The 19,809-nt window shown below is 50.5% G+C and overlaps 1 protein-coding gene across 1 annotated transcript in view; it reads right to left on the reverse strand.

Moving 5' to 3' along the window:
* Positions 1 to 385: 385 nt before the first annotated feature.
* LOC119979240 (C-type lectin domain family 6 member A-like) overlaps positions 386 to 19,809 on the reverse strand; it is an 86,818-nt gene continuing 67,394 nt past the window's right edge. The window contains exon 7 of the mRNA XM_038821171.1: positions 386 to 1,204. Within this exon, the coding sequence (XP_038677099.1) occupies positions 1,021 to 1,204 (184 nt within the window). The 3' untranslated portion in view covers positions 386 to 1,020. The remainder of the gene's footprint in view (positions 1,205 to 19,809) is intronic.

A 19,809-nucleotide genomic window follows, 5' to 3' on the forward strand; every position in this document is an offset into this window, starting at 1 on the left:
CTGTGCAGCATTCTCTCAGTACTGACCCTCCCACAGTCCTGAGCTCCTTCAGTACTGACCCTCTGACAGTGTGGCTCTCCCTCAGTACTGACCCTCTGACAGTACGACACTCCTCAGTACTGACCCTCTGACAGTGTGGCTCTCCCTCAGTACTGACCCTCTGACAATGTGGCTCTCCCTCAGTACTGACCCTCTGACAGTATGGCTCTCCCTCAGTACTGACCCTCTGACAGTGCGACACTCCCTCAGTTCTGACCCTCTGACAATGTGGCTCTCCCTCAGTACGGACCCTCCGACAATGTGGCTCTCCCTCAGTACTGACCCTCCAACAGTGTAGCACTCCCTCAGTTAGGTAGGAAAAGCGAGACACTCGGATGGAGTCAAGAGGGCATTTTTATTGAAACCAAGTAACAGGTGAACAACATGACCGACAGTCCGCAGGGGCACTGCTTCAGTTAAACATTGTGATGAAGGAACTGCCCAATGAAACTCAGAGTAGAATGTAAACCATGTGATTGAGTTGGCAGGCTAAACAGAGCGGTGGGGCAGCAGTGGCAGTATCGAAGTGCTGGCAAATGTCTCTTGCCTCAGGGTCTGACCATCCCCTGGGGAATGGTGACCAGAGTGTGCTCTTCCCTCACGTCCATGAATTGTACTGGTTACTCATGGTCACTAAGTACGTACAAACATGGGATGGCTGGGTCACTGGGTTAAGCGGGAGAGGTTTCAGAAACTAAACAAACTCCGTCGGTGAGGAAAACCTCTTGATGCTGCGGCAAAGCAGGATCCCACTGAGAAAACAAGTTTGTCCCAAACAATCGCCCTGGTCCCCGCGGCGACCGGACTTTGTCCGTCGCGCTTCAGGAAACCAGCTGTTGCAAATAAGCTAAATGGATGCAACCACATGGCCAGAACAGATTGCCATCCCCCTCCCCGCGGCGCCCCGCTCCATCCCCCACACACACACATATCAACATCAACAACAGGAACAGCTGAGCGGACAACCAACCCCAAGTTCCCTTAGCGGAGTCGCATCATTCGCTGAAAGATCAGGTGCAGGCGGATGGCGTTCTTCTCGCACGCAGCTGGGTACTTGGCGCCACACGCTTCATCAAACCACTGCCGCTGCCGCATCAGGCCACAGTTCTCCGCCGTCCTGTACGTCCGATTCCAGACGTTATCCGGCTGTCCCGGTCCCCAGAACCTTCCCACAGGAATAAGCAATCCAAGAGAAGACACAAAAAGAGAGAAGACCGTCAATCCCCCACAGCCGGAATGCAACACAGTTATCGGTGCACCCACCCTTCACCGCACTCCCACCCCACCCACTGCACTCTCACACCCCACCCCATCCCACCCACCGCACCCTCACCCCTCACCCACACCCACCGCACCCCACCACCACCGCACCCCCACCGCACCTCACCCACCCCCATCCCCACCGCACCCACCCCCACCCCCGAGGTCCCAGGTTCAATCCCGGCTCTGGGTCACTTCCGTGTGCAGTTTGCTCATTCTCCCCGTGTTTGCATGGGTTTCACCCCCACAACCCAAAGATGTGCAAGAATAAAGAACAACGAACAAAGAAAAGTACAGCACCACAGGAATTGACTCTTTGGCCCTCCAAGCCCGTGCCGATCATGCTGCCCGTCTCAACTAAAATCTTCTGCACTTCCAGAGTCCGTATCCCTGTATTCCCATCCTATTGTCTCTTAAATGTCACTATCGTCCCTGCTTCCACCACCTCCTCTGGCAGCGGGTTCCAGGCACCCACTACCCTCTGTGTAAAAACTTACATCGTACATCTCCTCTAAACCTTGCCCCTCACACCGTAAACCTATGCCCTCTAGTGTTTGACCCCTCTACCCTGGGGAAAAGCCTCTGACTATCCACTCTGTCTATGCCCCTCATAATTTTGTAGACCTCTATCAGGTCGCCCCTCAACCTCCGTCATTCCAGTGAGAACAAACCGAGTTTATTCAACCTCTCCTCGTAGCTAATGCCTTCCATACCAGGCAACATCCTGGTAAATCTCTTTTGCACCCTCTCTGAAGCCTCCACATCCTTCTGGTAGTGTGGCGACCAGAATTGAACACTATACTCCAAGTGTGGTCTAATTAAAGTTATACAGTATACAGCTGTTTTCAGTTTTTATAATCAATGCCCCGGCCAAAGAAGGCAAGCATGCCGTATGCCTTCTTGACTACCTTCTCCACCTGTGTTGCCCCTTTCAGTGACCTCTGGACCTGTACACCTAGATCTCTCTGACTTTCAATACTCTTGAGGGTTCTACCATTCACTGTATATTCCCTACCTGCATTAAACCTTCCAAAATGTATTACCTCTCATTTGTCCGGATTAAACTCCATCTGCCATCTCTCCGCCCAAGTCTCTAAACGATCTAAATCCTGTTGTATCCTCTGATAGTCCTCATCGCTATCCGCAATTCCTCTGTATCGTCTGCAAACTTACTAATCAGACCAGTTACATTTTCCTCCAAATCATTTATATATACTACGAACAGCAAAGGTCCCAGCACTGATCCCTGCGGAACACCACTAGTCACAGACCTCCAATCAGAAAAGCACCCTTCCATTGCTACTCTCTGCCTTCTATGACTTAGCCAGTTCTGTATCCACCTTGCCAGCTCACCCGATCTCGTGTGACTTTACCTTTTGTACCAGTCTGCCATGAGGGACCTTGTCAAAGGCCTTACTGAAGTCCATATAGACAACATCTACTGCCCTACCTGTATCAATCACCTTTATGACCTCCTCGAAAAACTCTATCAAGTTAGTGAGACACAGCCACCCCTTCACAAAACCGTGGTGTCTCTCACTAATACATCCATTTGCTTCCAAATGGGAGTAGATTCTGTCTCGAACAATTCTCTCCAGTAATTTCCCTACCACTGACGTAAGGCTCACCGGCCTGTAGTTCCCTGGATTATCCTTGCTACCCTTCTTAAACAAAGGAACAACGTTGGCTATTCTCCAGGCCTCCGGGACATCACCTGACGACAGTGAGGATCCAAAGATTTCTGTCAAGGCCTCAGCAATTTCCTCTCTAGCCTCCTTCAGTATTCTGGGATAGATCCCATCAGGCCCAGGGGACTTATCTACCTTAATATTTTTCAAGACGCCCAACACCTCGTCTTTTTGGACCTCCATGTGACCCAGGCTATCTACACACCCTTCTACAGACTCAACATCCACCAATTCCTTCTCTTTCGTGAATACTGATGCAAAGTATTCATTTAGTACCTCACCCATTTCCTCTGGCTCCACACATAGATTCCCTCACCTGTCCTTCAGTGGGCCCACCCTTTCCCTGGCTTTTTATGTACGTGTAAAAAGCTTTGGGATTTTGCTTAACTCTATTTGCCAATGACTTTTCGTGACCCCTTTTAGACCTCCTGACTCCTTGCTTAAGTTCCTTCCTACTTTCCTTATATTCCACACAGGCTTCGTCTGTTCTCAGCCTTCTAGTCCTGACAAATGCCTCCTTTTTCTTTTTGACGAGGCCTACAATGTCTCTCATTATCCAAGGTTCCCGAAATTTGACGTATTTATCCTTCTTCTGCACAGGAACATGCTGGTCCTGAATTCCTTTCAACTGACATTCCCCTGCTCTATTTAATCGTTCCTTAAAATTTGACACGTAATCCAATTTTTCCTTAATCAATTTAAGTAGTCCTCTTACCTCATGACCAAAAATTAGTTCAAAAGGACTAAATTTGGTTGACTCATTAGGTGCATCCCTAATTACAAACAGTACGAATGGAATTCCTTTATCCCAATCCTCTGGATAATCGTGTCAATAAGCCCTCAACATTGTCTTTAATGTCTGATGCCATCTTTCTAATGCTACCTGCGATTCTGGATGATACACAGTTGATTTAAATTGTTTTATTCCCAAGCTGGTTTAGCACAGGTCTAAATCGCTGGCTTTTAAAGCAGACCAAGGCAGGCCAGCAGCACGGTTCAATTCCCGTATCAGCCTCCCCGAACAGGCACCAGAATGTGCCGACTAGGGGCTTTTCACAGTAGCTTCATTTGAAACTTTTGTGTGGGCCACGAAGAATCCAGCACGAGTTTTAAGGATACAAAGAAATAACATTTGTTTACAATAACATAAATACTGTATACAACAGCAGCAGCAACTTCCCTTGCTGTTCACTATCCTCTCTCTGCAGGTTCCAAACTGGCCAGCTCTATTTATGCAGGGAGTCTGCTAATGATTTTTCCGCCCCCCCCCATTGGTGAAGCTCATACTCCCATAGGACTGTGGGATTGTCATTAGTCCCCAGCCAGTGGAAGCAGGCAGGTTATAATATTCCTCCCCCCCCCCCCCCCCCCCCCCCCCCCTCCACCCAAGAGTCCAAGGAATCCACCGAAGACCCTGGCGAAGGAGGGCGTCGGACTCGTTTTGCTGCAGGTCGGACACCATTTGCATGAGGCGCTGGATCGGGCGGTGTGTAACGAGACGGAGAACGGCGCTTCCGTGATGAACGGCGTAACGGTTGTACATCCACGGCCTGTGGGACTGAGGATTCCCCCTCTGAGGCATCCTGTGTCTCCATCTCGGAGTCAGAGTCTGCTGCCTCCGTCATCTCGGTGTCTTTATCTCCACTCGGTTCTGTCACGAACTGCGCAGGCTTTGAGTGAGGCACCGGAGGAAGATTATGAGGAATACTTTCCATTGTGTCTGGTCTCTGTGGCTGTAGAAATGAGTTCCGGAGTGGAGAATCTTTGGAAAGGATAGTCTTCTGGACCGAACGTGGTCTACATGTTTGCGCTTGAGACGACCCTGGGCTTGCACCTGGTAAGAGATAAGGCCCATTTGGCGAAAGATTACACCAGGGACCCACAGGGCACCTCCAGCAAAATTCCGAACGAACACTGGGTCACCGGGCGCAAACTGCCGAATCGACTGATGCCGAGAAAAACCATGTCCTTGCCGTTCTTGTATGCGGGGCGTACTTTTGCGCCAATGTCCGGGAACACCATACTAAGGCGGGTACGAAGTCTCTGGCCCATTAGGAGTTCTGCGGGAGCTACCCCAGTCACCGCATGGGGGGTGGTCCTATATGAAAACAAAAAAGAGCCAGTCCTCGTGTCCATCGACCCGGAAGACTGCTTCTTTAGGCCTCGTTTGAATGTCTGCACTGCGCGCTCCGCCAACCCATTTGACGCCGGGTGGTAAGGGGCAGTGCGGATATGGCGTATGCCATTCATCTACATGAACCTCGCAAACTCCTCACTTGTGAACGGAGTGCTGTTGTCCATGACCAGCACCTCGGGGAGGCCATGCGTACTGAAAGACAAACGCATCTTCTCAATTGTTGCGCAGGATGTTGTGCGTACCATCTTATGCACCTCTAGCCATTTAGACTGGTCGTTGATTAATAGAAGGAACATGGATCCTTGTAAAGGGCCGGCGAAATCCACATGCAAGCACGTCCAAGGCCGCCCTGGCCATTCCCACTGATGTACGGGCACGGCTGGCAGAAGCTTCTGATGCTCCTGGTAAATGGAGCAGTTTTGGCCCACCTTGTCAATGTCGGTGTCGAGGCCTAGCCACCAGACATAACTCCGGGCCAACATTTTCGTCCATTGTACAATTCGCTCGGTATCAGCTCCTGTCCTTTTTCAGGGAAAATCACACGCGTCCCCCACAAAGGATGCTGTCTTCCGTGCTGAATTCTGACAGCTTGGAGGAAATGCCAGCAACCCGCTTGGGAGCTGTCTATGTTGCCCACCATACAGGACCATGTGCCGAACGTTTGACAGTACTGGCTCCGTCTGGGTCCACTCACGGATCTGTGATGCCAAAGACAGGCAAGGTGTCCATAAAATTTAGCATTGCAACCATCTCACCGGTCGTGAGGGTCGACATGGTGCCGGTCGATAAAGGCAATCGGCTCAGTGCGTCGGAATTCCCTATCTGGGTTCCTGGGGCAGGATTCTCCCCTACCTGGCGTGACGGGGGGTCCCGGCGTAGGGGAGTGGCACCAACCACTCCGGGGTCGGGCCTCCCCAAAGGTGGGGAATTCTCCGCACCTTTGGGGGCTAGCCCCGCTCCGGAGCGGTTGGCACCAGAAGACTGGCGCAAAAAACCGGCGCCAGCGGCCTTTCAGTCCCGCCGCCTGGCAGCGGGGCTGGCCGAAAGGCTTTCGCCGGTCAGCGCATGCGCCGGCGGTGACGTCAGCGGCCAGCTGCCGCTGACGTCACCACAGGCGCATGCGTGATGTGGGTTTCTCTTCCGCTTCCGCCGTGGCGGCGGAGGAGAAAGAGTGCACCCAGGGCACTGGCCCGGAGTCTGAGCGGGGGGCACCGATCGCGGGCCCGGCCACCGTGGGGGCACCCCCCCGGGGTCCAATCGCCCCGCTCCCCCCCCAGGACCCCGGGGGCCCGGTCGCTGCGCCGATCCCGCCGCCACCAGAGGTGGTACAAACCTCGGCGGCGGGAGAGGCCTCCCAGCGGAGGGACTTCGGCCCATTCGGGCCGGAGAATCGCCGTAGGGGCCTCGCCGATCGGAGTGGCGTGATTCCCGCCCCCGCCAATTCCCGGGTGGCGGAGAATCTCTGCCACGGCAGGGGCGGGATTTTCGGCGGCTCCAGGCAAATCTCCGACCCCCTGCAGGGGTCCTCTCAAAATGCCCTTCATAACACGTTGAAAAATAGCGCAGGCAGAGAATACTCCAAAGGGCAAACGTGTATATTCATACAGGTCCCGGTGTGTGTTAATCGTTAAATATAGCCGGGAGGCAGGGTCCAGTTCCAACTGTAGTAGGCGTAACTCATATCTAATTTTGTGAATGAGATTCCGCCTGCAAGCTTCGCGTAGAATCCTCTATGCGAGGCATTGGGTATCGGTCGAGTTGGGAAGCCGTATTGACTGTAAGTTTATAGTCGCCGCACAAGCGAGCTGTGGCATCTGGCTTCATTACAGGTACAATTGGTGCTGCCCAGTCAGTGAAACGGACGGGCCTGATAATACCCAAAGTCTCCAAACGAGTGAGCTCCCCTTCTACCTTCTCGAGCAAGGCTTAAGGCACCGGGCGCGCCAGCATGTCTCCTGGTTCGACTTGGATACGGGCTACGGCCCCTTTTATTTTCCCCAAACCGGGCTGGAATACATCTGGATATTGTCCTAGCCCCTCAGTCAACCCTCCAGAAACTGTTTGGAGGATGTGCTGTCACTGCAACCGCAAATGGCGCAACCAGTCCCGACCCAACAGGCTGGGCCCATGGCCGCGCAGCCAGTCCCGACCCAACAGGCTGGGCCCATGGCCACGCAGCCAGCCCCGACCCAACAGGCTGGGCCTATGGCCACGCAGCCAGTCCCGACCCAACAGGCTGGGCCCATGGCCACGCAGCCAGCCCCGACCCAACAGGCTGGGCCCATGGCCACGCAGCCAGTCCCGACCCAACAGGCTGGGCCCATGGCCACGCAGCCAGCCCCGACCCAACAGGCTGGGCCCATGGCCGCGCAGCCAGTCCCGACCCAACCGGCTGGGCCCATGGCCGTGCAGCCAGTCCCGACCCAACAGGCTGGGCCCATGGCCGCGCAGCCAGTCCCGACCCAACCGGCTGGGCCCATGGCCGCGCAGCCAGTCCCGACCCAACAGGCTGGGCCCATGGCCGCGCAGCCAGTCCCGACCCAACAGGCTGGGCCCATGGCCGCGCAGCCAGTCCCGACCCAACAGGCTGGGCCCATGGCCGCGCAGCCAGTCCCGACCCAACAGGCTGGGCCTCTGGCCGCGCAGCCAGTCCCGACCCAACAGGCTGGGCCCATGGCCACGCAGCCAGTCCCGACCCAACAGGCTGGGCCCATGGCCACGCAGCCAGTCCCGACCCAACAGGCTGGGCCCATGGCCGCGCAGCCAGTCCCGACCCAACAGGCTGGGCCCATGGCCGCGCAGCCAGTCCCGACCCAACAGGCTGGGCCCATGGCCGCGCAGCCAGTCCCGACCCAACAGGCTGGGCCCATGGCCACGCAGCCAGCCCCGACCCAACAGGCTGGGCCCATGGCTACGCAGCCAGTCCCGACCCAACAGGCTGGGCCCATGGCCACGCAGCCAGCCCCGACCCAACAGGCTGGGCCCATGGCTACGCAGCCAGTCCCGACCCAACAGGCTGGGCCCATGGCCACGCAGCCAGTCCCGACCCAACAGGCTGGGCTCGTGGCCACGCAGCCAGTCCCGACCCAACAGGCTGGGCCCATGGCCGCGCACCACGATAAGTGGGAAACGCCCCTCCTGGCGCCCATAAACAACAGGGGTCATCGTAGTTCCTGCAATGTCCAATGGTTCCCCGTATAGGTGGCCAACCTGGCCTGTGTGTTGGTTAATGTAAGGGTCTGTATACCCTGCTTGATGCGGTCGAATGTCCTCTGGGCGATCACGGAGACGGCTGCGCCAGTGTCCAACTCCATCTCAAGCGGGTGACCATTGCCCCGTACAGTCACTTTAATGGGGGCCACACGGGGAGCTGCCACACAATGCAGCTGCAGGCAGTCATCCTCCGTCGCCACGTCCGCGGGAGTAGTCACCGCAGGTTCATCCAAATAGAAGCTACGGCCCCTGGGCTGGCCCATTTCGGAACGACGGTGCCTCTGGCGCCCCCAGGACCGGCGTCCACGACGGGGTCGGCCCCTACAAGTCTGACACGGACATGGCTCCTCATCCATTGGTTCTGGAAAAGGCTCACTTCGGGGAGGAATGTCCGACGGCCACTGGCATCGATCCGGACGTCGCCTCGCCTAGGTTAAAATGTTGCCACACTAAGTTCACAAGTTCATCAAACGTTTTGGTGTCCGGCGCAGCTGGGTACGTAAGGCTCCTAATCACCCCAAACGTATGCGGGCCGCAGGCAGTGAGCAATATGACCACCAGGCGCTCGTTTTCGGTGATGTTGTTTGCCCGGAAATAGTAACGCATCCGTTGTGCGTACTGGTTCCAGCTTTCCAGCGCAGCATCAAAAACATCCAAACGTCTATGCAGAGGCATGGTGTAATAGAAAACTTCCAATCTGTATCCAACAAAAATCCAGGGAGGTGGCTTCAGCAGTGTAGACAGCTATTCACTTTAACCCTCGTCGCCAGTTTTGTGCGGGCCACGAAGAATCCAGTACGAGTTTTAAGGATACAAAGAAATAACATTTATTTACAATAACATAAATATACAACAGCAGCAGCAACTTCCCTTGCTGTTCACTCCTCCCTCTCTCTGCTGGTTCCAAACTGGCCAGCTCTATTTGTGCAGGGAGTCTGCTAATGATTTCTCTGCCCCTCTCATTGGGAAAACTCATACTCCCATAGGATTGTGGGATTGTCATTAGCCAGTCGTAAGCAGGCAGGTTATAACAGAAGCCTACTTGTGACAATAAGCGATTTTCATTTCATTTCGTTTCATAACATCTTTGAATAACTTTGAGGTAAAATTTGAACCTTGATCCGATTATATTTCTGTGGGTAGTAAAGAATTTAAGTAACTCCTCCACAGCCTTTTTAGCTGTAATATTATGTACAGGAATGGCCTCTGGAAACCTGGTAGACGCATCCATTATAGGCAAAAGATATTGATTCCCACTTTTCATTTGAGGAAGCGGTCTTGCATAATCAATTAAGATCCTTGTAAAAGGTTCCTCAAATGCTGGAATGGCTATTAAGGACCAGCTAAGGAAGCTGGTTTATCACTGCTTGAGGTTTCCCTATCACTTGCAATGTGTGACATGATTGACAAAATTTAACTACATCTTTATGTAGTCCAGGCCAATAAAAATGTTTTTATATTTTCGCTTGAGTTTATCCTTATTCCCAAATGACCTCCCACTGGTATCTCATGTGCAACTCACAACACCTCCTTTCTATACCCTACCGGCAATACTACTTGATGAACTTCTGCTCACTTTTCATTCGCCTGCATATGTACAGGTGTCCATTTTCTCATCAAGACATAATTTTTATGGCAACACACCGGTATACACTCAGATTCCTCTTCCGTGTATGCTTTCTGATACATCTGTTTTATTTCTATATCTTTCTGTTGTAACTCCGCCAATTTTCCTGAACTAAAAATATCCACCTCATCCTCCACCTGTTCTTGTTCTTTTCCAACCATCTGCTCAAAAATCGTTTCTGATGATTGAACTTCAATTTTATCTTTTCTTGTCTTAACCTGTGACTTTGCAACCTTGTTACTACACAATCCGGAAAAATCTGAGGATATTCGTCCTTCAACACTTCGGGTGTCTGATTTTTCACTGGCTTATCACCCACAGTAGGCATCACTCCCACCTGCTATCCAGCTATATCATTACCCAAGATAATCTGTATTCCTGGACAAGATAGTTTCTCTATTACTCCTACTACCACTTCACCACTCTTTACTGGACTTTCCAACCTTACCTTATATAATGGAACACTACTCTTCTCACCCTGAATTCCACATATTCCCAGCTTTTATGGCAATATTTTTCCCAAACTACATAACTCCTCATCTCTTACCATTAAAGATTGACCAGCTCCCGTATCTCTTAAAATTGTGACTTCTTTACCGGCTGCTTCTGGTAAACATGAGTACACTTTACCCACACAAGTAAATTCTTTGAAGAGATCTGGCACCTTCTTATCAATCACCTCTTGGTCAGACTGTACAATCTTTTGCTCTTCCTTCGCTTCACTTGGGCTTTCCTTTACCACTTTAACAAACCCCCACTATCTTATCCTGTTTTACCACATCAGCCTTCCCAGTGCTTTTCTTCCACCACTAACACTGTACTTTACATGGCCTAGTTTATTAAACATTTGAAACTTTTCATCTCTTTTCCACCCTCCTGGATTTCTTTTTTAATCTGTGGTACACTCTCCTTATTATTTCCGATCAGATACCTCGTCCACTTGAGTATTTCTCTTTTCCCCAGTTTCTATCCCTCACAGGCTGAAACTGATGTCGGAAACCAAGCTTTGATAATGAACTAATTCATAATCATCTGCCATTTCTGCTGCTAACCTCGCAGTTTTAACCCTCTGCTCTTCCACATGAGTTCTCACTACATCAGGAATTGAATTTTTAAACTGCTCCGAAAGTATAATTTCTCTGAGAGTTTCATACGTTTGGTCTATTTTCAAAGCTCTTATCCACCTATCAAAATTACTCTGTTTGATCCTTTCAAACTCCATACACGTATGACCAGGTTCTTTCCTTAAATTTCTAAACCTTTGTCCGTAGGCTTCAGGAACTGGTTCATATGGACCCAAGATGGATTTTTTCACCTCCTCATACGTCCCAGATACCTCCTCCGATAGTGATGCAAACACTTCACTCGCCCTACCTACTAGCTTTGTTTGAATTAGTAATATCCACATGCCCGGTGGCCATTTCATTTGTTTAGCCACCTTCCCAAATGAAATGAAAAAGGCTTCTACCTCCTCATCAAATATTGGCAATGCTTGAACATATTTAAATAGAAACCCACCAAGCCTTTGATTAAGCCTTCATTATCCTCAAACTCTCCTCAGACATATGTTTTTCTTTCCATCCGCCAATTTTAACTGACTGTCATGTTTCATGGACATTTTCTGAAGTTCAAACTCTCTCTCTTTTTCCCTTTCCCTGATCTGTAGCTCCTTTTCTCTTCCCTTTTTGTTCTGCTCGGGCTATTCTTTCTTTTTCTCTTTCTTCTCTCTCCTTTTCTTTTTCCCTGATCGGTATCTCCCTTTCTCTCTCTTATTCCCGCATTGCGTATTCAAATTGTTTTAATTCTTTCTCATGTTCCAGTTGTTTGATTTGTAACTGAATTTTTGCCATTTCTAATAAGTCAGACTGTATCTCTGGCAATTTTAAATGCTCAGCTACCGCCGTAACGACCTCATATTTCCGTATCTTGTCAGTAACGTTAACTGCAATGTTTTTGCCAAATCTAAAAGCCTGTTTTTTTTTGTTTTTTTTTTTAAATTTAGAGTACCCAATTATTTTTCCAATTAAGGGGCATTTTAGCATGGCCAATCCACCTACCCTGCACATCTTTTGGGTTGTGGGGGTGAAACCCATGCAGACATGGGGAGAATGTGCAAACTCCACACGAACAGTGACCCAGAGCCGGGATTCGAATCCGGGTCCTCAGCGGTGTAGGCAGCAATGCTAACCACGGTGCCACCGTGCTGCCCTAAAAGCCTGTTTTTAGTCTCTGTTCGTAAGGTACTGTGCGTGACCGTCTCTACCCCCAAAAACTTCAGAGCCTCTGAAAGAGCCATTGTCCACAACACACTCCCTATTTAAACTGGAATACCACACCTGAAAAGCACCCACAATATGCTCACCCCTCACTGTCTTTAAGTTCACTCAACCAATCCAATAGGTGATAATAAGTGATAATAAGCGGCACTGTAGCACAGTGGTTAGCACTGTTGCTTTACAGCACCAGGACTTTTATCCCCCTCGAGCCCCCAATTTATTACGGGCCACGGTTTAGAGAGCCCCAAAGTGTATCATGGAGTTCATCTGACCCATAACTTTGAATAGATTGTGGTTATGAGGAGCACAGGAGCCCACTTTACAGGTGTGCTGCAACAGAGATCTAAAGTATGTTTGAACCAAAACAATGTTTATTCTATGAAATCCAGTTAACACTTTATAAACCCACAGTAAACATCTTAACAACTATCAACAACAATAATCCCCCCCAAAGAATACAGTACTCTAAAGTAACCCTTAATTTTTCCTCGCAACATCCATAAGACAAAAGATCCTTTTTACAGAAAGACATCAAGTTTAACTTCTCTACAGAAACAGGTATTATTTTTAAATCACCAAATGATCTGGAGACAGTCTTTAGATTGCAGAGAGACTAATATCCAGCTCAAAACAAAACCAAACACACCCTGCAGCTGCCTGCTCAAAACCGAAAGTGAAAGACAGATATCCCAGTTCCACCACACTCTGACATCACTGCAGCCATCCAATAAACACACATTTCTTAAAGTACACCCATTACAGCTATCCGATAAACACCCATTTCTTAAAGATACTCTCACATGACAGCTTTATAAGTGATAATAGGGCAGCACGGTGGCGCATTGGGTTAGCACTGCAGCCTCACGGGCCGAGGTCCCAGGTTCGATCCCGGCTCTGGGTTACTGTCCGTGTGGAGTTTGCACATTCTCCCCGTGTTTGCGTGGGTTTCACCCCCACAACCCAAAAAATGTGCAAGCTAGGTGGATTGAACATGCTAAATTGCCCCTTAATTGGAAAAATGAATTGGGTACTCTAAATTTTTTTTTTTTTAAATAAGTGATAATAAGCGGCACTGTAGCACAGCGGTTAGCACTGTTGCTTTACAGCACCAGGGACCTGGGTTCAATTTCCAGCTTGGGTCACTATCTGGCGAGTCTGCACATTCTTCCTGTGTCTGCGTGGGTTTCCTCCGGATGCTCCGATTTCCTCCCAAAAGTCCCCAAAACGTGCTGTTCGGTGCATTAGACATTCCGAATTCTCCCTCAGTGTACGCAAACAGGTGCCAGAATGTGGTGACTAGCGGCTTTCCACAGTAACATCATTGCAGTGTTAATGTAATCCTACTTGTGACACTAATAAAGATTATTATTATAATCTCACCCCTGACCACAGCCTTCAGCGCCTCTCAGATAGAGAACGTTGAGACCTCCTCATTCTGGTTATTGGTAATATTCCCAACTATGGCCTGTAATATTTTATCGCAAAAGGCCTTGTCAGCCAGAAGTGCCGTATCCAAGCTCCAAGAGGGGCGTCGGGCAAGGCCCATCTCCGACCTCACGTCCAAGTAATGTGGAGAGTGGTCAGAGATCGCTGAGTATTCCGCCCTTACTATCCCTGGAAGCACCGATTTTCCCTGTCACAAAGAAATCAATGCATGTATCTACTTCAATATTTTAAGTACTTGGGAGAAGAGGGAGAATTCCTTCTCCCCTGGGTGTGTGAACCTCCATGGGGCCACTCTCCCATCTGCTCCATAAACATGTTTATTTCTTTCGCCATATTTGACGTCTTCTCCAATTTGGGGTTTGATCTGTCCGTCCGTGGGTCCTGTACACAGGTAAAGTCCCCTCCGATGATGAGTCGGTGTGTTCCTATGTCGGGGATCTCTAGTCCTCTTTATGAACTCCGTGTCATCCCAGTTGGGAGAGTACACGTTAAAAAAGAACACCGGAGCCTGTCCAGGACACCGCTGACCATGATGTACTGCCCCCCTAGGTTCATAACCGTCCTCATTTGGGGTAAATGCTGTCCTCTTATAAAGGAGTATGGCCACCCCGCTAGCTCGTGTCTTATAGCAGGAATGGTAGATCTGTCCCATCCAGTCCTTTCTTACCCGCAGTCGGTCCTTCTGCCTCAGGTGCGTCTCCTGAAGGAAGGCAATGTCAGCTTTCATATTTTTCAGCTGGGCAGTTAAGTCCCCTGACGTTCCAGGTGACTATTCTAATGGGGGGGTTTCTGTTCCCCCCCTTCCTGCAGGATCAACCATACTTACCTGGTGGATGCGCCCCTGCACTCTGGGGTTTCCCTTTGTTAGAGGACCATCCAAAATGGCCACGGTCACCGTACTCACCATGAAGCCGGGCCCCTGCACTCTGGGGTTTCCCTTTGCCCAGGGACCTCCCAACATAGCCGCCAACTACGTGTCCGCTATGTGGGCAAACTCCTGCTCTCTGGGGTTTCACTTTGTTTGAGGATCCTCCACTAATAATAATCTTTTATTTTCAGCGGTATGAAGTTACTGTGAAAAGCCCCTAGTCGCCACATTCTGGTGCCTGTTCGGGGAGGCAGGTACGGGAATTGAACACGTGCTGCTGGCCTTGTTCTGCATTACAAACCAGCTGCCTAGCCCACTGAGCTAAACCGGCCAGTCTAAACCAGTCTACGGTGCCATTTTGTTTCTTGTTACCATGCGTGGCCTGTTGTCGGCAGCTTAGAGCCCTTCCCCCCCTTATCCCTGTTGTGTTATTGACCCTGGGGTAACGCGGACTGTAACTGGATGCAGTTAGACTGTAAAGCAGACACCAAACTTAAACGTTGGTTCAATACGATTTATTGAACTTCTGTAACAAGGCACACAGCTTGTTGTGGGTTGACACTCTACTACTTAAAGTATATTAACTCTACCTAACTAGACCAGGCCACGTGTAGAAAATACTAACTAATATATACACCCTGACTGTCACTACAGTTGTCACCAGTGGAAAGAGGCGGAGTGCTGATGCCTCGTGTGTTTTATAGTAGGAAGCCCCTCTCTAGTGTTCTGTCTAGTGATTGGTTGTGTTCTGTCCTGTGTGTTGATTGGCTAACCTGGGTGTCTATCCCTGCCTGTCTCTAGCTCATGATGTGCATGAGTGCATATTATGACATCTCCCCTTTTTAAAAAAATGTTGTCGGTTGCTAAGAGCATAAACGACATATGTACAGTTGTAACTATTTGAAGCGAGGGAATGCATATGTACATGTAAGGTATCTAGCAGCAGATACAAAACAATATGTACAAAAGAAATGTATATAAGTCCAATCTCTGGGGCTGGCGTCGGATCTGTGTCGATCGCCGGAGAGGTGGAGGGGGGGATGATGGCGCCTTGACAGGCGGGATTGCAGCTCGTGGAGCGAGGTGTCCGGAGAAGGCATACCTACAGCTGGAAAAGTGAGATTCGATGGTGGGCAGGCAAGCTTCTGTTGCGCCTGATAATGGCGCCATCAGCCATGCAAACCACAAACGACCTGGGAGCAGCCTGTCGAACAACAACAGCTGGAGCTGGCCAGCCTCCATCAGGTAACTTAAAAAAAATAAATTTAGAGTACCCAATTAATTTTTTCCAATTAAGGGGCAATTTAGCGTGGCCAATCCACCTACTCTGCACATCTTTGGGTTGTGAGGGTGAAACCCACGCAAGCACGGGGAGAATGTGCAAACTCCACATGGACAGTGACCCAGAGTCGGGATCGACCCTGGGAACTCGGCGCCGTGAGGCAGCTGTGCTAACCCACTGCGCCACCGTGCTGCCCCTCCATCAGGGAACTTGATGCAAACAGCATCTTCCGGAGAGAGCACAGGTAAATCAGTAGCATGAGCATCGTATGTCAGCTTTTGCTGGTTTCTGAGTTGCTGCACCTTTTGCAGCACTGAGAGGTGATCCAGGTCTGGTAAATGAATGGCCGGAACAGTCATCCGCAGGTCACAATTCATGAGGAGTTGTGCTGGAGACATACCAGTGGACAGAGGGGTTACCCTGTATGCCAACAGCGCAAGGTTAAAGTCAGAAGCTGAGTCCGCAGCTTTGTAGAGGAATTGCTTCACGATATGGACCCATTTCTCAACCTTCCCGTTAGATTGCGGGTAATGTGGGCTGGAGGTAATGTGCTTGAACTGATACAGCTTTGCAAAGTTGGACCACTCTTGGCTGTGGAAGCAGGGACCGTTGTCGCTCATGACAGTGAGCGGAATACCATGCCTGGCAAATGTCTCTTTGCAGGCCTTGATGACTGTCCTTGATGTGAGGTCGGACAGTTTCACCACTTCCGGTAGTTTGAAAAGTAATCGATAATGAGCACATAGTCACGCCCACTGGCGTGAAAAAGGTTGATTCCCACCTTAGACCACGGAGAGGTCACGATCTCGTGTTGCTTGAGTGTTTCTTTGGCCTGAGCAGGCTGGAAATGTTGGCAGGTCGCACAATTGAGGACCATGTTGGATATGTCCTGGTTGATTCCAGGCCATAGACAGCCTGCCGGGCCCTGCGCCTGCATTTCTCGACACCGAGGTGTCCCTCGTGGATCTGTTTGAGCACTAAGCTCTGAAGGCTGTGAGGAATAACAATACGATCTAGCTTGAGGAGGATCCCCTCGACGACTGTCAGGTCGTCCTTGACATTAAAGAGCTGGGGGCATTGCCCTTTCTGTCAACCATTTGCAAGGTGATGCATGACCCGTTGCAGAAGAGGGTCCTTGGCAGTTTCTTCTCGAATGTTGACCACTCTTTCGTCTTGAGGCCGGGAGGTTGCTGGCACACAATTGCACCTGTGCCTCAATTTGGCGGATGACGTCGACCTGTTCACAGGGCGAGGTGATGGCGCACGACAGGGCGTCCACAATGATTAGCTCTTTGCCCGGTGTGTCAACCAGCTCGAAATCATACCTGCGGAGACGAAGGAGAATGCGCTGAAGCCTGGGCGTCATCTCATTCAAGTACTTGTGAATGATATGGGCTAACGGTCTGTGGTCAGTCTCTACTGTGAAGGTTGGTAGACCGTAGACGTAGTCATGGAACTTTACAATGCCGGTTAGGAGGCCCAGGCACTCTTTCCCTATCTGGGCGTACCTCTGCTCAGTGGGAGTCATGGCCCTTGATGCATAGGCCACTGGCGCCCAGGATGAGGAGTCATCCTTCTGATGGAGCACCGCACAATGCCGTCCTGGCTGGCATCTGTAGTGATTTTCATCTCCCTCTCCGGGTCAAAGAACGCTAGTACCGGAGCAGTGGTGAGCTTTGCCTTTAACTCGAGCCACTCTGCTTGATGTGTGGGTAGCCACTGGTAGGCCGTTGACTTCTTCACCAGGTGCCTGAGAGCCGTGGTGTGTGATGCACGGTTGGGAATGAACTTTCCCAAGAAGTTAACCATACCCAGGAAGCGTAGTACTGCCTTCTCATCTTCCGGGGTCTTCATGGTGTCGATGGCCTTGACTTTGTCCAAGTCTGGTTGCAAGCCCTGCTGGGATATCTGATTGCCCAGAAACTTGATTGATGACATGCCAAAGGAGCACTTGGCCTTGTTCAACTTGAGGCCGTTGGCATGGATGCGTTAGAAGACTTGTTTGAGACGTGATGTGTGTTCCTCTGGGGTCGTGGACCATAAGATCACATCATCAACGTAGACACGCACACCCTCAATGCCCTCCAGCATTTGCTCCATGATTCTGTGAAAGATTTCAGAGGCTGAGACAATACCGAACGGCATGTGGTTGTAACAGTACCTTCTGAAAGGTATATTAAACGTGCAGAGCTTCCTGCTGGATTTGTCCAGTTGTATCTGCCAGAAACCATGCGATGCATCTAGCTTCGTGAAGAATTTGGAGTGTGCCATCTCACTGGTTAGCTCCTCCCGCTTCGGGATCGGGTGGTGTTCCCACATGATGTTCCGGTTGAGATCTTTGGGATCTATACATATGCGCAACTGTCCTGAGGGCTTCTTCACACAGACCATCAAGCTGACCCAGTCAGTCGGTTCCGTCACTTTAGAGATTATACCTTGGTCTTGGAGTTCCTGTAGCTGTGCCTTTAAACGTTCCTTCAGAGGAGCTGGCACCCGGCGTGGTGCATGAATCACAGACGTGGCATAGGGCCTGAGTAAGATTTTGTAGCGGTACGGCAGCATGCCCATCCCACTGAACACATCCGGGGATTGTGACAGGATTTTGTCAATGTCAGCCTGAAGATTCACATTGGCAGAGGACATGGCATGTACGCGCTGGACGAGATTGAGTAGCTTGCATGCATGGGCACCAAGCAGGGATGCCTTGTTAGGCTTGACGATTTCGAATTGCAGTGTGGCATTGATGGCCCTGTTGGAGACATGCAGGTGACAAGACCCTAATGCAGTAATGGCATTGCCATTATAATCAAGACGTTGGCAGGCCGGCAGAAGAATTTTTGGTAGCCTTTGAAATGAAATGAAAATCGCTTATTGTCACAGGTAGGCTTCAAATGAAGTTACTGTGAAAAGCCCCTGTCTTCACATTCTGGCACCTGTTCTGGGAGGCTGGTATGGGAAATGAACTGTGCTGCTGGCCTGCCTTGGTCTGCTTTCAAAGCTAGCGATTTAGCCCTGTGCTAAACAGCCCATTTGATGTAATCAAGATCTACTTGTGATATGAGATTGGCTGAAGCACCAGTGTCCAGCTTGAACCGGATGATGCATTGGTTAACGTGAACGGCAGCACGCCATTCGTCCGCAGAATCCACATTGAGGATAGGTAGGCATTTGGCTGTGTTTGAGGAGGCCTTGTCACACGTAATAATGATGCCCACACGATATGGGGACTCCAGGCAGTCGTCCTCTGGATCCGTGGTGTTACCAGGATCAGAATCCAGCAGCGTATGCTGTGAACATCTAACGTGTTTGCGTTGGAAATGGGATCGCTGGCCCACGACTGGTGATGCAGACCTGCACAAGGCTGCATAATGTCCAGGCTTCCCACAATTTAAACATCGCCTGCCTTTTGCAGGGCATTGCGGGTGGTGCCGCAGTTTGGGCACGTCATGACATTGACGTCATCACGCTCCGTGCATCGTCGCACATGCGCAGTGCGGTCAGCCGCCATTCGCGCCTGCGCAGTGTGGTCTTCGGCCGCTTTAGAACATAGAACATAGAACGATACAGCGCAGTACAGGCCCTTCGGCCCACGATGTTGCACCGACATGGGAAGTCAAAAACTAAAGGCCATCTAACCTACACTATGCCATTATCATCCATATGCTTATCCAATAAATTTTTAAATGCCCTCAATGTTGGCGAGTTCACTACTGTTGCAGGTAGGGCATTCCACGGCCTCACCACTCTTTGCGTAAAAACCCACCTCTGACCTCTGTCCTATATCTATTACCCCTCAATTTAAGGCTATGTCCCCTCGTGCTAGCCACCTCCATCCGCGGGAGAAGGCTCTCGCTGTCCACCCTATCTAACCCTCTGATCATTTTGTATGCCTCTATTAGGTCACCTCTTAACCTTCTTCTCTCTAACGAAAACAACCTCAAGTCCATCAGCCTTTCCTCATAAGATTTTCCCT

The sequence above is a fragment of the Scyliorhinus canicula genome, chromosome 16, assembly GCF_902713615.1.
Source record: "Scyliorhinus canicula chromosome 16, sScyCan1.1, whole genome shotgun sequence".
Taxonomy (NCBI): domain Eukaryota; kingdom Metazoa; phylum Chordata; class Chondrichthyes; order Carcharhiniformes; family Scyliorhinidae; genus Scyliorhinus; species Scyliorhinus canicula.